The sequence below is a fragment of the Copidosoma floridanum genome, unplaced genomic scaffold (genome assembly GCF_036245765.1).
Source record: "Copidosoma floridanum isolate Cflo_tuat_1 unplaced genomic scaffold, Cflo_Japanese_pri ptg000001l, whole genome shotgun sequence".
NCBI classification, from domain to species: Eukaryota; Metazoa; Arthropoda; class Insecta; order Hymenoptera; family Encyrtidae; genus Copidosoma; species Copidosoma floridanum.
Genome location: NW_028321878.1, coordinates 23,812,789 through 23,836,475, shown reverse-complemented (window position 1 = coordinate 23,836,475; position 23,687 = coordinate 23,812,789). Strand labels below are relative to the sequence as shown.

At 34.4% G+C, this 23,687-nt stretch overlaps 1 protein-coding gene across 1 annotated transcript; it reads left to right on the top strand.

Annotated features, from left to right (window-relative positions):
• The first annotated feature begins 1,387 nt into the window (after nucleotides 1–1,387).
• On the top strand, nucleotides 1,388–1,717 carry LOC149376103 (uncharacterized). Its single transcript, XM_089593404.1, has one exon. The coding sequence runs from the start codon at nucleotides 1,388–1,390 to the stop codon at nucleotides 1,715–1,717; it is 330 nt and encodes a 109-aa protein (XP_089449530.1).
• Nucleotides 1,718–23,687: the final 21,970 nt, after the last annotated feature.

Genomic DNA, 23,687 nt, shown 5'->3' with positions numbered 1-23,687 from the left:
CAGCTGGTCAGGACTGGACTTATTAGGAAGATCTTGCCAATCCCGAGTTCCACCAACCTCGTAAGATTGATCTTCCTCTTGGAACAAATGTATACCACCTCCTCTCTCGCCCAGAATTTGTGTAGCTTTTCGAGATCTTTGGGCAGCATACAGTCCTTGGTAGTCGGTTGGATCCTCACTGAACGTGCATCTGGACGGATCTTCCAGTAAGATCTTCGCGTGCTCCACCCGGCGGAAAAAATTTATTCCAACCTGGCATCACGAGCTGATCTCACTTATGCAACAATTCTGGGAGCTTGAGGTCGTCCAGCAGGTTCTTTGTTGTGCCATTGCACATGGCAATTGAGTACAAGAGATTTACGGATGAGTACCTTTCCCTCGGCCATATATGAGGGCACTGACCGACACTCAAGTGGCCTTTATAAATGGATCTGTGTACTACATTCCACACCACGGCATTTGGCAGAATAGCAACCAAAAGCAGAGACTACGCGTTGTATTCAACGTCTTTCACCTGACTTCTAGTGATTACAGTCTCGACAATATTCTGCATCCTAGACCAAGGTTCCAAGTCACACTGTTGATCGTCTTATTACGTTAGAGACGGCATCGCATCACTTTTTGCACTGATGTCAAGATGATGTTTCGTCATATTTGGATTGATCAGCGAGATGTAAATCTGCAGCGCATCTTTTGGAGCTCTGATCCAAGCATTCCACCTACTCACTACCAACTCCTCACCGTTATTTGCGGTGCTTTTTGCTCACCGTATTTGTTGCTGTGTGCCGTTAAGCAGCTGTGTGAGGATAATGGATCTTAATAGGCCGAAGCTATGCCTACTGTCATGAACAATCGGTACGCGGATGACATCCTATCCGGTGCCTACGACCTTGACACAGCACGCCAATTTTTTGACCAGCTTATCTCACTTATGCGGGCAGGTGGGTTTTCGCTTCGGTAGTGGATGGCTAACTCTGCTAAGCTTTTGGCAGATCTTTCTGAAGAGGCTCACCTTCGCCCAACCTGGCACCAACTTAGTGTGGACGGGCTTGTGAGCAAACTTGGAGTTAGCTGGAACCCGGCTTTGGACAGTTTAGCGCACCTTCCTCCCCCCCCCTCCTGGAAAGGCTCAGGATACTAAGCGGACCATAAACGCGCTGATCTAGAATGGGATGAAGTCGTACCTACCTCCATGGTTTGCCGATGGACAAGTTTTGTCACCAATTTTTAGGCGGTCAGTGGAGTGTCAATCCCACGCTGGATTGGCTCATCTCCAGGATAGGATCTGCACCTTTACACTTTCTCTGATGCTAGCTGTCGTGTCATGGCCGCGGTCGTTTATTTCTGGCCTACAAATTTCTAGGGCAAAATTCATTGCCACATCCTGATGGCCAAAACAAAGCTCAAGCTGACAACCACACCACGGGAGCGTATGAGAATTGATCAAGCATTGATCGCTGCGAAGCTCTTTAAGTTAACTCCGGCTAAGTTAGGCGTCCCTGTGGACAGCTGCTATGTTTGGAGCGATTCTCAAATCGTCCTGAGGTGGCTACGTTCCAAGAAACCCACTAACAACTACCTGGTTGACAGCTACATCACCCTCATCCAAGAGCTCGTACCATCTAGCGTCTGGCAGTACGTGCCAACTTTCTTTAATCCAGCCCATGTAGCATCTCGAGGCACTGACGCGAGAGATCTCTCCCTCCAGCAGTTGTGATGGCATGGGCCACCTAAGTTATCTGCCAGTCCGGACTCGTGGCCTCAGAAAGTGCTGGAGCAGCCTCAACCAGCAACTTGACTGGCGCAACAGCTCAACTTCAATTTACTTTAGCAATTTTTAACCTTTACCTCCTTTTTCGATTTCTTACTTGCTTGCGGTGTTGGGCTCGCCACCAAGTCCGTAAAAGCTCTGCTTGACCCATCCTTTTTACATTGACTGTGACTGAACTTGACGACTCATTTTTTGCCTGCGTTCGCTTGAGCCAAAAGCGGACTTTTACTGATGAGTTGTCACAGCTTCGGAACAAAAGCCCCTTGGTCGAGCGGCATTCGCTTACATCGCTTGCTGCCTTCATCAATGCAGACGGAACTTTGTGAGTTGGCAGATGGCTCCACTACTCTGCTTTGTTCTACAGTGAGCAGCATCCACCCGTCCTCGACGGCAGCTATACTCTCGCTCGGTTGGCCATCTCATGGGCTCACTCTCGAGCTCTTCATGGTGGGTTTCAAGTCACCAGAGCATACATAGCACAGCGTGCCTGGATCATCGGTGGCCAGCAAAAATCAAGGATTTTCTCCGCAAGTGCCTTCTCTGTGCACGCCTGCAAGTGTGACTGGCAGCTCAACTGATGGCACCCCTCCCACGATATTGGATTACACCTTCCCATGCATTAAGCCGCACTGGTATTGACTACGCTGAGCCTTTCAAAATCTTGGCTGCCAAGGGACTAGGAATCCGAACTATCAAGGGCTATATACTCCTCTTTATTTATCTGCCTACCAAGGCTATGCATTCAAAATTGGTTGGCGATCTTTTGGTAGCGTCATTCCTGGCAACGCTTACCCGACTTACAAGCTGACGTGATCGGCCAACCGAGCTCTGGAGCTCACTAGGGGTCTGTGAGGCGTTGCTGAGATGCCTGTGGATCCCCCATACAAACAAATATCATACAAATAATAGTAAATCATTGCTCTCATACGTGCTTCGAGCACCAGCCCCTATTAATAATGTATAACTTTAAGTTTTTTTCAACGATTTGAAAAAATTTTCTTTATGGATATAGATTAGAAGTATGATAGTTTCACCTTTTTTTTACTACAAAGTTTTGAACTTTGCACAGATCCAAAAAACTTACTAAAAATGATGATATTAAAATTCTTTCTCTCATTTTACTGCTCCTAAAGTATAACCACTATTGTTTCTACGAGGAGACTTAGAACAGAGTAAAAATTGTCTGCAAAATTATTGGAATAATAACAATGATAAAATAATAACTTTTCAGGAATATTACTTAAACAAACTATCAAATAGACTAAATAAATAAAATTTTAAATATAAGTCTAATTTAAGTTTCAACTAAATAATTCAAAATATATTTAAAATGTATAAGTACTAGTGGGGCAACGTTCCCCTGTGCTTCACGTGCTAACCTACTTTTAACGGATAATACTACGGTTATAATATTTTCTCAACAAGTTGGTTAGTAAATTACTTCTTATTTTATTAGTTCCTTAAAAATTTGATAATTTATTGTTAAGTTAGTATCAAAATATAATAAATAAAATTTTACCAGATTTTAGAAAACTATAGAATTTCTCGGAAGTATACGAAAAAAGACGTTTTACGCAGTGAGCTAAGGACAATTAAAAACTTTTTTTTATAAAAAATAGACTGTTTATTCCAAGTAAAAATCGTAAAGCTCAAGTAAAAAGAGGGATCTACCCTAGACTTCTCTTGATTTAGGTGAGCTCCAGTGCCATGGTCCTCTGCTTGCGATAAGCAGTCTTTGTATGTCAAACATTCCTGAAAAATTTTTGGTAAGTGATCACACCTTGAAAATTTTATTTATGATTTACGTGCTATTTATGAGTTAAATTATGTAATAATATTTTTTTGTTGATGCTGCCATATTATATGTAGTAATAAAATTCAGTAAGCTTTATCTGTTCGTGTATCACACATCTTATTTTACATTTAATTAAATATCTTCGATGTTTTAGATAAGAATAAACTTTTGAAGATTAGATTAGACATTACTTTATATTTTAAAGCTTTACGTGTAGTAATAGTTTAATTATTGCATCTAAAAATAATACAAGCAGTCAGTTTTTTACAATTAACTAAGAGTGCTGGTATTGTTACTTACAATTATAGCTCGGATGAACCGGTATGAATAAGTGGACAAAAATAACGACAATACTCGTGTTATTTATAATGCAGGCTAAGAGTGTGTTGTTATCATCAGAAACAAGCAACAATGAGGAATGTATAGGAAAAGCATAGCTCAGAGAATGCCAGGGACACTCGATCCTGGTTTATGGATATATTTGTGTATCCGTGAGAGTGTTGCATACCACGGTGTAAGATATCCAGGTAGTCCCATGTAGGCATAATTTTTGTGAAATAATTGTGTTGTTTTATTGAAGTTCTAGCAGATGGTGAATGAGAATCGAATACTAATATAGTTTTTCTAGCTGCCCCCCCCCCCCCAAACTGTCACCAAGATTCACTGAATAGAACGCCGCAGTGTGTTGACACGTAATGTAAAACGTTTTCAGTTGAAAATTTTACATCTTTTTCTGACACTTGTTCAAACAAGAATTTTTTTATTAAAAACATATGTGTTTGGAATCCATGCAATTTATTTTGTCAAATAATAGGATGTAAGAAATAAAAAAATGTACCCATGCTAAAAAGTACTGTGCAATTCTTACGAAATAAAACAATTGCTGGCCCTACAGAGATGTTGATTCGTACTTTATCGCGTTATAATAAATGAAAAAGGTTATTTTTTTAAATTATAAACATTAAAAACTGACAAAAAATATAGTAATGAAAAGTTTTTTTTTCCAATCTTAAAACTTTATTAGCAGTGCAGCAAAGACCTGGAGCCTAATCCCTCCATATTGTACTGCCACACTAAATGCAAACAAAAATCATTCTACCTATTTAAAAATCTGAAAAATTTAAATGATTACTGTCAGGGTTATAATGAAAATCTAATCTCTCGCGTACTGGATTCTTTATGAGTTGAATTTGATGCTGCTGTTTCCATCTCGATGAATGCTCTGAGTCAAATTCTTGACGCCAAAATTTTTAAACATTTGAAGCATTTGAAGTTTTCCTTCTAATTCCCTCTCATATGAGTATAAGCATTGTTCAAAATTTGTGAGCCCTTAAGGCTGTTTTTTTTTAACTTTGTTAGGTTATCGTAAATTTTTTGGCAAAGTAGTTCAACGTCTGATGGGTCAAAAAAAACTGGTAAGCTTAACTCTTTATGAACTAAAATTTCCAGCAAACGTGACTGCCTGGATTCCTCTGAGTAATATTTTCTGGCCTGCTGCTGTAGAACCAGACTAATCGTGAAGAAAACTACAATTAAAGTGTTAAAGCTAGCTGTAAAACTCTTTACCAACGTCTCCTGATGTTATGCCAACGGAGAGCATCAGTGATTTCTGGTTAAATGCTTACAGAGTCAAAAGAGTAACGTAACGTAGAGTCATCGGTAGCCGAGGTTTCCAGCCTTGTGACAAAGAACTTCACTCTTGACATCTGACAGTAAATGAATGACTTGGATTAATAATGGCCGGCTTTACATAGATTTTTTATCGACGAATCATTGCCAGAAATAATAGTAAACATGTATTTGTAGGCACGGCAGTTTAACGTTAAGAATGCTTGCGGAAGGAAGCGGTAGAGAGAAGTGAGAACGGAAGGTTGATAAGAAAGGAGATGGGAGACAGTGACCAGAACTTGATAACGATGACGAGCAAGTGGATTAATTCAACAGAAAAAGAGGCAGGTGGCTGCAGTTGAGGCGGTTACGATGGAAAAGAAGTCAGCAAAATAGATCGGAAAGAGAGAGGGAATGGACAACGATCAGACATCAGAAGAAGAGCCACAGCAGCAGACCAAAACTCAAGGAGGCAACGATGGAAAGGGAAAATTGCAAGAGGTATCTTTATTATAAATTAGTAAACAAGAATCTAGGATGAAAAGGGGAGTGATGTTAGGAAGACGCTATGTGAGAATTTAAAAACTGTGAGAGATAGTCTAGATTAAGAAACCAGTGGACAGTGGGTGCTTGGATACCGAAGTTGAAAGATATTCTTCTATAAAACAATATAGCAGATAATAAAACTATAAATATAAATAACCTTCTATGAAACTAGATTGTGTATGAAAATAGTGCAATTATCGTTGAATAGAGTATACCTACGTCAGTTGGAAGTAGTTTTACTAAGTATTTAATATTTAATGAGTTAACGATTATAAACAACATATTTCGGCACGATTGATTAAAATAATGTATAGGCTGGCCAGTACAAGACTGTGCACTTTCATTGCATCTTCCAGTGATTTCAGAACAACTTCCTACTGCCTACGCTGATTACACCTGTCACATCAAGCTCAGATCTATCACATATGATCCCACACTTACTCGTTGCCATATTTAATACCTCAAATATAATTATATACAAAAAGTTGAGAAAAACAATCCTGTTGTATGGCTTTCTTTAATAGGGTAGTATTACATGCCAGTAAATGTCCCTTCAGGACGCTCATCACACATAGATTTTTTGACAGATATTATTTAAACGTCAAACGTATATTAAAATAGCAGAAAAAATACCCACAACAACTGCAGTTCCTTTGACTACCATTATTTTATATATATATTACAGTTTAAAGAATTGACATTTTACATGTAACCTTATCAAAAAATCACGTTAAATGGCATTTATATGATTTGTAGGAATCTATCATTTTTTGGGTTCAAAAGATTGTATCTTCATAAACCTATCGAATTTTTAAATAGACCCACAAGTTGATTTTTAAACGAATTTAGAAAGAGGGGAGAAAGTGTGCGTAAAAGCATGTACGTAATAACATTCACATGAGAAAAACAATTGCTATTTTTATTACTCACATTAGCATTCCTCTCACTTCTCTGAACTTTTTTCCTAGTAACTATGTGAAGAACGTCCTTAAGTCAAAAAATTTCTTTAATCACAAATGGAAAAACTGTAAAGGAATAAAACACAATAAAAGTTAATTATTGTAGTTGTACAGTACAAAAAAATCTTTTTTTCTAATTTTTAAAATTTTGGTCTTGGTCACACTTTTTCTCAAGGTCAAAATCTGATATCGTTAATTTACACTTGCACGTAACACGCCTATAGAAATATAACTTCAAAAATAGAACGAGAAATATAAGAGAGAGGATAAACAAGGGCTAACAAAAAACACGATAAGGATGAGGTGGTGATAGCTAGATCAAAGATAAAAGTGGACTCGTGGAGCAGGGAGAGTAGTTGCAGCAGAGGAGAAAGAAAGAAGAGAGAATAGAAGGGGGTAAGGTAGATAATGGCATTAAGGGGATAGGGCACATGACAAAAAGGAAAGAGATGGTAAAGAAAAGCCAAAAGTGATGTCAGCGGGGGAACTAGTATACGAGATGAAAGAAAAGTATCTGAGAAAAAATAATTTTTTTTATATGGGGAACTCGCACATTAGGGAAAGGGATGGATATGAAAATAAGAGAAATCATGTAGCACATCCTAAGGATAGAATCAAAAATAGAAAGAATAAGACTCAAACTGGCTAGAGTCCTTAGCCGAGGATAAAAAAGAAGTGGTGAGCAGTGTAAGTAGGCTACTTGAAAATAAAAATGCGTGAGAGATGGCAAGAGTGGAACGAAGAAAAAGGAAAATTGAAATGAAAACAAAACAGAGCAGACATTTCATAGGTCAAAGAAGGAACAGGCAAGATACGGGTATCAAAATGATATCTTGGAATATATCGGGTATAAGAAAGGTCAAATCAGCTAAAAAAATATCTATACAAATTTAACATCATAGCGCTAAAAGAAACTTGGTTAGAAAAAAAGAAGGAGAGGCAGTGGTTGGGCCAATTAGATGGAAAAAACTATCATTGGAGGACTTAAGCAGCAACTCGAGGGAAGAAGAAAGAAAGAGCAAAAGGAGGGGTCCTAGTAGAAATTAAAAAATATATAGCAAGAAAAGAGATAAGAGAATGGGAATATAGTGAAATGATCTCAGGAATAAAGTTAGGGAAAAAAAAAAAAAGACTGACTATAACTATTGTATACAATAATGTTAAGATAGATAGAGTCATAGAAAAGATAAGTAAAATGGTTGAGGCTGCGGTGAGAAAAGATAAAAAGATAATTACAGTGGGGGACTCTAACACGAGTATAGGCACGTGGCAAATTAACGCAGAGGGGGTTAAAGAACAGTCCAGAAAATCATGTGATAATGTAACAAATAGAGAGGGGAACAACCTTCTAGATATGTGCGAGGGGTTAGGCTTAACTATAAGAAATGGAGATACTAAAAAGGACTGGGAAGGAGAGGTAACATTTGTAGGAGATGGGCGTTGCTCTTTTTTGAATTCAGTATTCAAAATTAAAAGTGAACAAGGTAGTTTGATTCAGGAACTGAAGGTGGGAGTAAGAATAAATTCAGATCACTCACCTATAAAAATAACTATGCAAATGGAGGATAAGGAGGTAAAAATAGAGGACTAGGAGACAGAAAAGGATAAAGAAAAATTAAGATTGGATACAAGGAAAAAGAGGAAGTATTTGAAGGAAATATAAAACAGAAAAAAGCATCTGACATGGACAATAAAGATTTGCAAGATGCATGGGAGGCAGGGCGTAAAGTAGGTATGACAAAAAAAAGTAAGTTAAGAACGAAGAGGGGGGCGTAGAAGGGTAGAAAAAAGTTTTAAAACAAAAAAGAAAGGTATGGGCAGCGCTTAAAAAATGGATAAAGTTCAAGGACGATCAGAATAGACAAAAATTGAAGGAAAAAAAGGTCGAGTAACGTCAATAAGGAAAAAGTTAGTAGAAGAGAAAAAGTAAAGAAAATGGAACCTAATGAAGCAAAGCAAGACTGTGGAGTATTTTTGGAAGGCAATAGCACAAATAAAACTAAGGAAAAAGTGAAAAGGAGTAGCAATTTACATGAAATATTAAGTATCGTACTTTAAAAATATATTGGGGAAAATTAAAACAGGGTGCACAAACGAGGTAAACAAAGCTTTTAGAAAAATTAAAAACGGCTAGGCAGCAGGAGAGGATGGACTGACAGCAGAATTTTTTTAAGAGCTAACATCAGTATGGGTGGGGAAGCTAAAACTAGTGCTCAACAATATGTTTAATAAGGCCCAAGTAGTTAAAGGGTGAAATATAGCGAAGATTTTCCCAATATATAAGGCGGGTGATGAGAACAAAGTGAAGGATTATAGGGTGGATCACTGCTAGACGTAAGCTACCGGTAAGCGTAGGATTTTTCCGATATAAATTTTCAAAACATAGATAAACCAAGTAGTTTTCCAGACACTTAACAATTACTTTTCCAATACAAATCAACGTGTATATCCAATTCAAAATATAGCAAGGGCCCAAAAAAAAAGTGACCAGCTATTGAGACATTTCATCTGCTTAAATAATCAAGTACTCAGACATTGACCGTAATACCCATTTACAAATCTGGAAGCAAGCTAGAAGTTACAAATCCCAGACCAATTTTACTAATATTAAACTTTGCAAAGATATTTAAAAAATTATGACATTACAGAACTTTTACTTTTTAAATTAAAAACAAAAGTTTAGATGGAAACTAATTGGGATTTATAAAAAGTAAAAGTACCAATGATCCATTTAACAACATTGGTTAGTTAATTTACGATAATTTAAATCAAACTAAGCCAATAGCAATTTTTTTGTAATTATAACATACTGCTAGAAAATTTATACAGTTATAGTATCAGAAATACAGCTCATGAACTTCTTAGAAGGTATCTCATAGAAATAATAAACAAAAAGAAAAAAGAAATCAATTAAGAAATGATTTCAGCACTTCAAATATTAAGGTCTTACAAGGAACTATTTTTAATCCACTGCTTTTTATTGTTCACTTCTATCAACTGCTTATTATCAATGAGTTCCTAAGTTTTATGCCTTATGAGTCTATTTTGTTTTACGCTGACAATATTGCTATGACTTCTACAAAAAACACTTAGGATGAAGTCAAAAATAAACTGAATCAGTACCTTAACTTTACAGCTAACTGGCTAGCATTAAGCCAACCAAGGTGAATGTCCTAATTTACTAATTCTGTTACAAATATCAGTTTTTTTTCTTTATATCTTGATATAAATTTTTTCAAACGTATATGAATTGTTGTTGGGGAAAAAAAAATCGTTTTTTTAAACTAAATACACGTTGATATTAATTTCAAATATATTCGAAGCCTGTAAAAAAAAATAAAGTGACTCATAATTATGACTTTTCGACTACTTGGGTGAGCGAGAATTAGGACATTAATCTTCTCTTTAATTGTAGGAACAATAGTACTTATGACTTTTGGAAGCTACTGTGATAGTGTCATGAAAAACTTTAAGATGTTTATAAAAGATGAGAATATGCTAAAAATAAAATATCGCAAGTGTTGAGGATTCCTTATTAAATATAACTTAACACTAGACAAACATGTGGAACACATAATCAAAAGGATTTACAAAATTTCCTTATACATAGTACATTAAAAAAAACTCATTATTCTCTAAAAACAGTGTAGCAAATCATGAAACTGTAGTAAGGGGAGAGGCTTACAATCACATAATAGAAATAATACAAAAAATACAAAATAGAATAATAAAAGTAACTAACAAAAACAATTTTGCACTTCTGAGGTGACAGATCAGGTGGGTATGAGCATGCAACATAAATTAATTAAAAAAACGTATGATAACCATAAACTTTGATAACAACTGGTAAATTAACAATATTAAGAGAGTCCTAATTTTCAAAAAAATATTTACCCTGAGTTTTTTAAAAAAATTATGAAAAGTATAAATAGTTTTTTTAACTTGAGTAAACAATAATATTTAATAAAATTAAAGAAAAAAGTAACACTAAGTCTATAAAAAATAATAAGATATTATTCAGAAGTCAATTGCCACTGAGTATCACTACTGAGTTTACAAGCACTGAGTATAATCCTTATACACTTCAGCAGATACAATAGTCTCTCTCTCTCCCCCCCCCCATATCTCTCTCTCTCCGTGTGTGTATGTGTGTGTGTGTGTATGTGTGAACGATACTTGATTATAATACTGTTGCAATGGAAGCACAAATGCAATATGAGTGGTTGCAGTAAGCCTTATCCACTGTATCATGAGTCCGTTTATGATTGATAGGTTATATGAACCTCACAACACGTGTATTATGTAAGCAGGTTCTTTGTATGAAACTTACTCTATAAGCATATCAAACTTGAGCATTACGTTATTCATACTAATATGATATGTATAATTATTAATAATATAATAGGAAAGAGCGACTCATCCATAACTTCAACTTGCTTGTCTTATACCAACATCATATTGTTTAGGGTTGACTTCCCCAATAACACACCACTTGGTTATCTTGATCAAAACTTCTTATTTATGTATAAGTCAATATTTCGTCTCAACTTAGAAAAATTTGCAAGACTGTAAGCACATTGACACATATATTAGCTCATCATACATAAAATACAATAAAATAAAAGAAAAGATATAATTACGTGCAGTACCTCTTTCTTTTTTACGCTAAAACCTCACGCACTATAAATCAACAATTATATTTTATACAGAAACCATGTTATAAATACACAAGAGAACTTTTTACAATAATACGATGAAGGTAAACTGTTTACACTAACGGACATACGAGCAATGAGATTACAAGATACGAGGTCTACATAAACATGTATACATTGAGAGGTTGGGTTTGATTATTTAGTTATTAATGGAACTGTGTATAATGGTATATGCGTAGATATAGTTTCAAGGAATATATAAGTACAAATTGATATGTTGTGTTAGTTTCAGCTTAAGATACTATTATTTGGTTGTTACTTTTTAAACTGAGATATGGTATATTTATATGTATTAGATAATTTATCTATGCCATTTTTCCTATTGATGTAATGGTCAAAGTAAAAAATGTTCAACATTTCTATGATTTCTCTATGTAATTGGTTTTGCTGTGGCGAGAATTTTTCTAGCCGATAAACAGCCGTCCCGGATCCCCTCACAAAACTCTCACTAAATCTCTTACCATGTCCCTACACTCTGGATATCTCTCCTCCGGGAGGTCTGCCACAGGTGTCTGACTCGGGAACACCAAACACTCCTGAAAGAAAAATAGGAGGGGGCAAATGGGGGCACTACTTATCAATAAACACTCACTGATATAAATTTTCACAGCACGCTCCCGCTATTTATTCGCCTCCGCACACTCTCAATTCTCTACACTCTCTCTCTCTCTCTCTCTCTCTCTCTCTCTCTCTCTCTCTCTCTCTCTATATATATATATATATATATATATATATATATATATATACATACATATCCACTTCTATGTATCTTGGCACGTTATTCTCGAGGTAGATATCTTCGAGTTATCACCTCCGATCGTTCTCACCGTTGAACTCCTCCCTGGCTTGACTGTCGGTGGCCGGTATATGTGCTACACACACACACAGACACAACCTTAAGCGTACCTTTACTCAATTTAATTTTCCCTATCCCTATATAAATCCTACGCACATTTATCCTGACTCACTCGGACTGTCCCCAAACCCTTACCTCGAAATGACACCTAGGGCACCGTCTTCCGTGAAGTGACCTCCTCTCTGTCCTCGCCATCACCCAGGGCTACCTGAAGTTTGTCACGATCATTGCGTCAACTCGGCGGCATCGTTAACTCTCGGGCAGTCTTGTTCGGTGTTCTCCTATGCTCTCTCTTCGAATCCCTTTCCTCACTCTCTGCTCTACCTGTTACTTTTTCCTATATCTGATGGCTCTCTCTTTCCTATCTGCTCTATATGCAGTTCTGCGCAATACTGCTCGTGCCAGGCTCTCCACTCTTCTGTGTACAGCTACCACTCAACTACTACTGCGTTATTGCTGTCCCCTTCGATCGACGCGGTCGCCCCTTCCGGGTATCCGAAAAATCTCCAACACGCCTAAAAACCGGTAAATTGTTGGAGGTTTTAAAAACTCAGGAATCGACGCGACCAACCGGCGCTCACTCCTCTCCGACACGTTGCGAGCCCTCCCATCTTTCCTTCTCTATCTTACACTTATGCTCACCCAATCATACATCACACACATTCTATCTCTTTCATGGTCTTCGGTCCTTAACTCTCCTCTGGCTCGTAGTCCGCGGCACCGAGAACACACTAATGTTAATAATAATGTGTTATAGATATTCATATAGAAAATATATATGTTATTCTAGGACTCGGTAGCCGCCGATGACTAGCCCCGAAATATAGGTATACAGTGACGTGATAGCTCTAACTATCACGTCACATTTTTCAAAACCTATTGTTTTAATATTTTTGTAATTTTTTTTATATTGAAGTTAAAATTATAGTTATATTCTCTCTCATGCAGAAAAAAAGCAGATTTTTCAGATTTTTTGTTATAAAGTGCCTCATGTTCTTTTAATCTGATCGGAAGTTTTCGTAAATTCGGCCGATATGGATTTTATTACATATTTGACATTTAATTTGGTATACGACGTGTGTTTTTTGTCCTATTTCTAAGGTATCATTTCCCAATCTCATAATTAAAGATAATTTGTTATTATTACTGTTTATTATCCTGAAATTTTTTAATTTTAAGGAAATATTACATTTGAAAGCCACAACTAAATAGTAGCGTATAATTATAAGTGGTTTTTTTGGTTCTAGAATAGAATAACCAATAACAAACTGTTGAAGTTTAATGTGCTCATAGACTAAGTTTGTACAAAGAACCTGCTTACATAATACACGTGTTGTGAGATTAATATAACCTATTAATCACAAAAGGACTTACGAGACAGTGGATAGGGCTTACTGCAATTATGTATATTTTATTTGTGCTTTCACTGCAACAGTGTTATAATCAAGTGTTATAATCAAGTTTGTTAATTTAAATTGCTAGAATAGAATTTTTAAAATGTATTTCTTATCATTTATGTAACAATGTCTTCTGCGCAACAGTTTTCAGACAACACACGTCGCACGTACATAATGTTTTTAGTTCTGAATTAACTATCATAGAGTTTAAAAATTCTGTCAATCATATTAATACCAACGGCTTTTCTCACTGACGTTGGGTGGTGTATATAGTAATTTAATACACGATTAGCACTGCTAGGCTTTTAATACCAATCAAGGGAGCAAGCTTTGTTGTCATGTCTAATGATTAACATGTTTAAAAAGGGCAGGGAGTTGTCAAATTTGTTCTCAACTGTAAATTATATAATACTATTGTAACTATTTAATTAATTCAGTTTATTGTGTAGTTGTGTTTTTTTACTATTGCTAAGATGTCGTCTACGTCAATTTTTATAGCAAAATATCATCTTGTAGTTGAAACAAAACATTTTCCTTAACCTGTTTTAAAACTGTATTAGCAAATACCGAACTAACATATCTACCTATGGGACACCCTATGGTTTTCCGATAAAACTTTTTATTAAAACGAAAACAGGTTGAGGCAAGAAACAACTTCACATCCCTGATGGATTCATTATCTATAGACGTGTCAATGTAATTCTGTAAATATTTCCATTTATTTTTGAATCCTCTAATGATAGGGTCATGCAGTAGGTTGCTGTACAGAGACACAACATTAAAAGATACCAGACAGAATTTCTCAGGTATTTTAATATTCAAAAGGCGTTTTTTACATCGTAAAAGTTTTTGACAGTGAGCTTAGGTTATGGAATATGTTTTGTTATCAATTTTAAAATAAATTTATCTGGAAAATAAGTGGTTGAACCAATTGATTAGACTATTAGTCTGGCTGATATGTTATCTTTGTAAACCTTTGGCATATATAATAGATAATATTCTACTGCTCCCACTTTTTTAACGAATTTTTAACTAAATTTTTCATGTCAGTGTCAGGGTTGACAGTAAGTTTATTATATTGTGGTTAGTCAAACAGGCATGTTTCTACTTTTTTAATATATTCAGATTTTTCAATAACGCCAACAGCACCATCTTTGTCGAATTTAGTTATTAAAAGGTCATGATTCTTTTATAAATAACATTTACTAAATGAGATATAATTATGTATTCAATTTTACTTATATATAAAGCAAAAGCGCTAAAACTGTTGTTATCACTAACCGCGAAAACTACTGAACCAATTTTGTTGAAATTTTGCACCCTGATTCATGATACTTCCTATATGGTTTGAGTATAGTTTTTATCTTAACGAATTTAATACCAAAAGCAATAAATGAGCTCAAAGTTTTGCAAAAATACGCCAGCTCTTCACTTCAGTTCAGTAAAATCCGCTAGGTGGCGTCAACATAAAATCGAAGCTACCTGCAACATAATTAAATAAGTGTGGTTATAATAGGATGCAGCATCTCCATAGTGTTGTAGTTAAGCTTTGGCAATTCAATGAGCTGTATAAAGAATGCTGATGACAGTCTTGCAGCTGGGTATCCCGGTTACGGACGACAATCTTCTCTGAGGGGAAAGGGACCTAAGTGTTCATTCACCCTGAATCTCAACGAGTGCGATCAAAAAAAAATTAATTTAAACCGATGCCATCTATAACACAATACCAGGAGATATATCTAGCCAGAGCACAATCTGCTTTAACTCATCAGAGTTGTGTGGTAGTCCCACCATCTCACCTGGTGCAGTTAGAGAATTTGTGGCTACAAATGTAAGCAAGGAAAAACAGCTCCGAGGGGCACGGGCAGCCACAACGGCTACCTTCTTGGTCGTCGCATCCTCCCCAATGCGCTTACCCACATGTTTCCCTCTATTGATGAGCGGTTGGTTATCCAGGGAACGACCCAAGACGAGATATTCTTTGGTCAGCGGCGTACCTCCCTCCATCACAGTCTCCGTATATCAAGACTCCCAGGAGTAGAATTAAGCAACCGTAGCCAGCTCTTCATCATCAGGAATAAGAATAGCCTGGAAGTTTCACCACTGGCGCTTTTTAGGGCCATTGTAAGTATTTACGTTTCCTACTTAACAATCAATTTCATCGGTTCTTTTTAGGATCCACCTAAGTATAAACTACCTTGCCAACAAATAAATTTTTATTACCATTTCCGGAAGCGATTTGTCGAATAAAAGACTATGTTAACTAAAGACGGGCACTATTAAACCAAGTCAGCCATTTACTAGCAGACGTCACCTGCGGAGTTGTTCCCCGCAAGGCTGGAAAATCTGGTGACCGTTGACCCTATACTACCCTCTCAAATCTAATTATTCAACCAGGAATCACTGATCCTCTCCAAGGTCTGCAAACCTATAACAGCTATGAAAAAAAAAAACTTCAGTCAACGGGACAGCCTTCATTGGACGAGTATCACTAACCAATTTCCCCATCTAAGATCACCAAAACAACTGAATCTGCAAATAGAAAAGGTGCTTTAGACACCAACGTCTTTGACGTTATACCGGGAGACGTTGGTAAAAAGCACTACAACTAGCCCCAAAGCTTTGGACTTAGTAATTTTTCTCCTAATTAGTCTGGGGCTTTAACAGCAGGCCAGAGAAGATCACCCTGAGGTATCCAGGCAGTCACAATTGCTGTTAACTGCAGTCAAGAAAGAGTTAACGTAAGAAGCTCACCGGTCTTTCTTAGGGCCATCGGACGTCGAACTACCTTGCTAACGAATATATTAGAACTTAACAAAGTTGACAGAAAACAGCCTTTAAGGGTCACAAAAATTTTAAGCATGCCAAAAGTCGCAAGAGGGTGAATTGGAAGAAAAACTTCAAATGTATCTAATAAATACAATTTTACTTAGTCGTCAAGAAACTAAAGCAGAAAATTTATCGAGATCGAAACAGCAGCGTCAAAATCGACAACTAAAGAGTCCATTACGTGAGAGATCAGCTTTTCATTGTACCCTCACAGCAATCTCTGAAATCTTTAAAGATCCTACTTCAGATTTTTTAATGAGTAGAAAATTTTTTTGTGTTTTTGTGGCAATAAAAATGTAAGGTTTAAGGTTCAGGACTTTGTTGCTCTAGTAATAAAGTTGTGAGATATGAGAAAAAATTTTATTTCAATATAAATTTTTTGGGGGCTTAAAATCTTAACAGCTTCAAAAAATAGCTTCGTGAATTACACGGGAGGAACTGTAAATTAACGGCTTCTTATGGCCACCAATTATTTTATGGCATAAAGAACGCACGGTACTTTTCAGCATAATTAATTTTTTGGATTTTTACACCTTATTATTTGACCAAATAAACTATATGGATTCCGAAAAAATATGTTTTCAATAAGAAGATTTTTGTTCTCAGATGTATCAGGAATATGTATAAAATTTCTATCTGAAAATGTTTCACATTACATGTCAACACACTACGGTGTTTTATTTAGTAAGTCTCAGGTGAAGCCGAGACGGGGGGCTGCTAGTTCTTTATATATGTAGATCTATTATTGTAAAAACACCATTTTATTAAATCTTCAATAAATTTTTTTTTAATTTGTGACCATAATTGTTATCAAAGCCATTCAAAATTATACTACATTTAATGCCCTAGATAACTTGAAACCAAAGTTCCTTGTTGATGTTAAGTTTGCTGTAGTTAAAATTTTGGCCTCAAGATAATATATAGTTATATTATGTGGTATGTTAATATCAGTTAAGTTAATGATTTTATTAGTATGTTCTGTTTTTCTCTAAATATTAAATATTTTATTTTCATTCATTCAATCCATGTCTAATAATAAAAAACTAGATAAATTACACCACAAATGTTTGTAAAGATTGTTAAATATTGAAATTAATAATATACACAGCTACGTAAACTTTTTAGAGAGAAAACAAAATAAAAGGTTTTTTTATTACAGCCATTTTTGCTAAAACAAATCATCTATAATCTCACCTATTTTTTACATGACAAAAAAAACTTTTTTTTTTTAAAACAAAAAAAGAAGTTAATAAAGAAGTACAATATCATTAAAAATCCTTAATACACAATATATAAACTTTTTAATAATAAAAGAAATCATACTAATAAAATCATTAACTTAACTGATATTAACATACAACATTATGTAATTATATCATATCTTTAGGCCAAAATTTTAACTACAGGAATATTAACATCAACAAAGAACTTTTGTTTCAAGTTATTAAGGGCATTGATGTAGTATAATTTTTAATGGCTTTGATAACAATTATAGTCACGAATTGAAAAAAAAATTTGACAAAGTTTTGATAAAATGGTGTATTTACAATAAGAGATCCACATATATAGAGAATTAAATACATAATTATATCTCACTTAGTACATATTTTTTAAAAAAATTATCATAAACTTTTAATAACTAAATCCGATGAAGGTGGTGCTTTTGTCGTTATTGATAAATCTGAATATATTAAAAAAGTGGAAGCATGCCTATTTGACCAACCACAATATAATAAACTTAATGTCGACCCTGACACTGACATGAAAAACGTAGTTAAAAATTTGTTTAAAAAGTGGGAGCAGTGGAATATTATCTATGATACGCAGAGGCCAAGGCGTTTTGCCTCTATAGTTGACAACACTTCTTTGTTGAGGGCATATGAAACTCTAGAGGTACACAAAGATAACATATCAACTAGACTAATAGTCTCATCAATTAGTTCAACCACTTATTTTCCAGATATATTTATTTACAAACTAATAACAAAACACATTCCATAACCTAAGCTTACTGTCAAAAATTCTTACGATGTAAGAAACTGCTTTTTGAATATTAAAATACCTGAGAAGTTCTATCATCTAATAGAGCTCTTCGATAACTCAATAAGAATCGAGTTTGACTGTCATAAAACCTGCGGAAAATTCAATAATAAATGTATATGTATGTACCGATTGTCGAGACATAGATCGTGATTGTATCAACAAAAAAATTTGCGGTAATAAAGGCAGCCGATAATGCCGGCAACGCAATTGTACAATATATCAATATAATGGCTCGTGTAAATTATATATGCAAGATTACACAAAAAAGTGCGTAATAAGATATTCATTCAGTTAGCATTTAGAAAGTTTCAGATAAATATTGCAGGCAGAATGAATTGTGAAACAGGGACACGTTACCGGGAAATAATTATAAATTTACCTTTAATAATTGCGTTTCTGGCATCATCGGCTACGACCTACGTCTCGACGATCGGTACATACATACACAATAATCATTAAATTTCCCGCGGGTTTCATAACGGTCAAACTCAATTAGAGCTCGATTAGACCCCTATCTACTCTCTTTCAATGTTGTGTCTCTGTACACCAACCTACTGCATGACCTTATCATTAGAGGATTAAAAAATGAGTGAAAATGTTTACAGAACTACATTGACACATCTATAGATGATGATTTGCTAGTATATATCAGTGCCCTCCGGTGAATTTGGAAATTCAAAGTGATCAGTGATCCGTTGGTCAGTCGACAGCACGACAGGTGACGAGTAAGTCAACCAAACTTACGAATTCTCGCGTATCTGCGCCTGATGAGGCTGACGCATATTGTCAGCGAAACGTTGCGCATCAATAAATCAACGCAGAAAATTTAAATACACTTTACTTGTATTTATTTATTTTCTTACATTTCGCCCCCAACGGATCACTGATCACTTTGAATTTCCATCTATAGATGAGTCCATGGGGGGTGTGGAGTTGTTGCTTGCCTCAACCTGTTTTTGTTTCAATAAAAATTTTTATCGGCAAACCATAGGGTGTCCCATAGGTGGATATATGAGCCAGGTATTTGCTGATATAGTTTTAAAATAGGTTGAGGAAAATGTTTTGTTTCAACTACAAGATGATATTTTGCTATAAAAATTGACGTAGACGACATCTTAGCAATAGTAAAAAAACACAACTACACAATAAACTGAATTAATTAAATAGTTACAATAGTATTATATAATTTACAGTTGAGAACAAATTCGACAACTCCCTGCCCTTTTTAAACATGTTAATCATTAGACATGACAACAAAGCTTGCTCCCTTGATTGGTATTAAAAGCCTAGCAGTGCTAATCGTGTATTAAATTACTATATATACCACCCTACGTCGGTAAAAAAAGCCATTGGTATTAATATGATCGACAGAATTTTTAAACTCTATGATAATAAATCCAGAACTAAGAACATTATGTATGTGCCAAGTGTGTTGTCTGAAAACTGTTACGCATAAGACTTTGTTACACATATGATAAGAAATAGGTTAAACCAGTGGACAGAGGGTGCTTGGTTACACAAGTAAAAAGTTATACTTTCTTAAAATTATATGGCAGATAATATAATAATAAAAGTAAATTTACCTTCTGTGAAACGATATCGTGTACGAAAATAGTGCAATTATCGTTGAAAAGAGTATGCCTACTTTAGTTGGGTGTGATGCTAATTAATATTTAATGAATTAATGCCTATTAATAATATATTGCGACACAATACAATAAAAATAATATGTAGGCTCGCCAGTCCAAGACTGTGCACTTTTATCAAATCTTTCAGTGGATTTAGAACAACATTCTACTGCTTACGCTGATTACATCTGTAACGTCACGCTCATATCCATCACGTACGATCTCAAACTTATTTCTCGTCTATATTTAATACCCAAAATATAATTGTACATCAAAAATTAAGAAAAACCATCATGTACTCTAGTTTTCTTAAATAGGGTAGTATTACATGCCAGTGAATGTCCTTGTAGGACATTCATCACACATAGATTTTTTGGACGAATATTATTAAAACGTCAAACGTATATTGAAGTAGCATCAAAAACACCCACAAAAATTTGCTGCTTGTTTGACTGTACCATTATTTCTTACATGATACTTAACAAAACGGATATTTAACATTTAACCATATGAAAAAATTACATCAAATGGCATTAATATGATTTGTAGGAATCATCTTATTTTATGGGTACGAAAGATTACTTTTAGAAAAACTTATCGAATTTTTAAATAGACCCACAAGTTCAATTTTAAATCAATTTAGAACGAGGGGATGAGGTGTGCTTGAAATTATGTATATAAGTACATCCACATAAGAAAAAAAATTGTTAGCTTTACTGTACACATTAGCGTTCCTGTCATTTCTCTGAACTTTCCTCCACAAACTTTGTAAAGAACGTCCTAAAGTCAAGAAATTACTTCAATAAAAAATTTAAAAAAAATAAATAAAATAAAACACAGTAAGAATTAATTGTTGAATTTGTTCAGTAAAAAAAAGTTTTTTGTAATTTTTGAAAATTTTGATAAAATAAGAAAGAATTGTATAAAAAATAATTCATTTATTGTTAAAGTAACAAATTAAATACGTAAGAATAAGTATTTATTAATAAATTGGAAAGGTGCTCTGCTAAAAAATACTTATATCGAAGTTTTTTTTGAAAACATTTTAAAAAAATTATTCTATCAAGTAAATTGTTTATTTATTTAATTGATAAATTAACCAAATAAATTAATGTACTATGAATAAAAAATTACTATCAAAAATAAATTCAAACTGTACGATAAAATGAAGTTATTGGTTGACTTCTACTAGGCCTGCTCATAGCAGAGTAGGCAAGGGCGGTAGTCAGAAAGTAAGAGGTCGGGGGTTCAAATCTCTTTGGAAACTTTTTTTAAATTTTCTTTATTTTTTTTAGAATTGGTAAAAAAAAAAAAAATGCATACAATTAAAAATGTGTGGCATGGTGATGTGATGTAGCATCATGTGCTGTAGAGGAAAACGGAAGTACGTCACGAAGGGCAGGGCAAAGGGGGAGAATTAAGCAAAATCCACTTCCGTCACACTTTTTCTCAAGGTCAAAATCTGAAATTGTTGATGTACCCCCACGCATAACGCGCCTATAGAACTATAACTTCAAAAAATTCTATTGTAGTAATATAAATTAACAAACTTTTATTTTAGAACCCAAAAAACCACTTAAAATTATACCCTACTATTTATTTGTTACTTCTAAATGTAATATTTCCTTAAAATTAAAAAATTTCAGGGTAATAAATAGTATTCGTAACAAGTTATCTTTAATTATAACATTAGGAAAAGATACCTTAGAAATAGGACAAAAACACACGTTGTATACTAAATTACATGTCAAATATGTAATAAAATCTATATCGGCCGAAGTTGACGAAAACTTACGACCAGATTAAAAGAACATAAGGCACTTTATAAAAAAAAATCTGAAAAATCTGCCTTTTTTCTACATGCGAGAGAATATAACTATAATTTAAACTTTAATATAAAAAAAATAACGAAAATATTAAAATAATAGGTATTGAACAAAACCAATTACATAGAGAAATCATAGAAATGTTGAACATTTTTCACTTTGGCCATTACATCAATAGAAAAAATGGCATAGATACATTATCTAATACATATAAATATATCATATCTCAGTTTAAAAAGTAACAACCAAATAATAGTATCTTAAGCTGAAACTAACACAAACATATTAATTTGTACTTATATATTCCTTGAAACTATATCTACGCACATACCATTATACACAGTTCCATTAATAGCTAAATAATCAAACTCAACCTCTCAATGTATACATGTATATGTAGACCTCGTATCTTGTAATCTTATTGCTCGTATGTTCCTTAGTGTAAACAGTTTACCTTCATCGTATTATTGTAAAACGTTCTCCCATGTATTTATAACATGGTTTCTGTATATAATATAATTGTTGATTTATAGTGCGTGAGGTTTTTGCGTAAAAAAGAGGAAGGTACTGCACGTCATTATATCTTTTTTTTTATTTTATTGTATTTTATGTATGATGAGCTAATATATGTGTCAATGTGCTTGCAGTCTTGATAAGGTCTTCAAGATGAGACGAAATATTGACTAACATATAAATAAAAAGTTTTACTCAAGATAACCAAGTGATGTTTTGTTGTGGAAGTCAACTCTAAATAATAATTTAATATACTGAGCTTAACTAGAGCTAACAGTGCATAATGATTACCTAGCTTAAAATACTTATTGAGGTGAGTTTGAGCATCAACTGTTTGAGAGCTAGTTGATAACTGAAAATGAGTATATAACATTAGGTGATGGAAAAACACGAGAACAGAAAAAGCAGACAAATCACATACGTCAGCTTGTTAAAAAAAGGTGCGCAACTAGAAAACATTGAAAGTTAATCATGCTTGTAATTCGTGAGGTGTGCAGTGCTATTATCACATTTACCGTGAAAAGTGTGCGTAATCCGAATCAACACTGCTGTTTTCAAGATTCTGAACACTAACACTATACGATTTTCAAAATACCGAGTTCAATAACTCACTAGTTGGAGAACTTGGTGCCTCATAATTTTGTTGGCTTTTTAAATTTTTATCAACACAGCTGCAATATAGACTATAAAAGAGCAGACATTTAAATAATATTCTTTGAATGTGTGCTGTTACTTCACTTTAGATTGCGCAAATCTAAAGTAAATAGTAGTACAGTTTCCAAGTCCTCTTCCTTCTTGCAGTCTCTTTTAGTAAGCCTGCCAATCACTAGCAGCTGTGCATGCATGTTTGCTCTAAGCCGTTTGTTTACATGCAATAACTTTTGTCAAATATCTGATACACAAGACGCATTGGCTCCGAGCGAATAAATAAAAAAAGTGAAACTAAAAGTTTCATTACGAACTCTCACTTTTGTTTTTTCAACTTTTGGTATGCTTGGAATGAAAAAATGTTTGCCTTGTAGGGTTTATACTAAATTTGATAGCATCAGATTATGAAATAAAAAGAAAGCTGTAAACCAGATACAAGTAAAAATCAAGTTGTAGGGTAGTAACTTTTAAAACAAGTCTATTTATACGTGTTCATACCAGATATATATATATATATATATATATATATATATATATATATATATATTCCTAT

What these genes read in the sequence shown, in the direction of transcription:
- LOC149376103 (XM_089593404.1), top strand. Translation starts at nt 1,388, where the DNA reads ATGGCCAAAACAAAGCTCAAGCTGACAACCACACCACGGGAGCGTATG.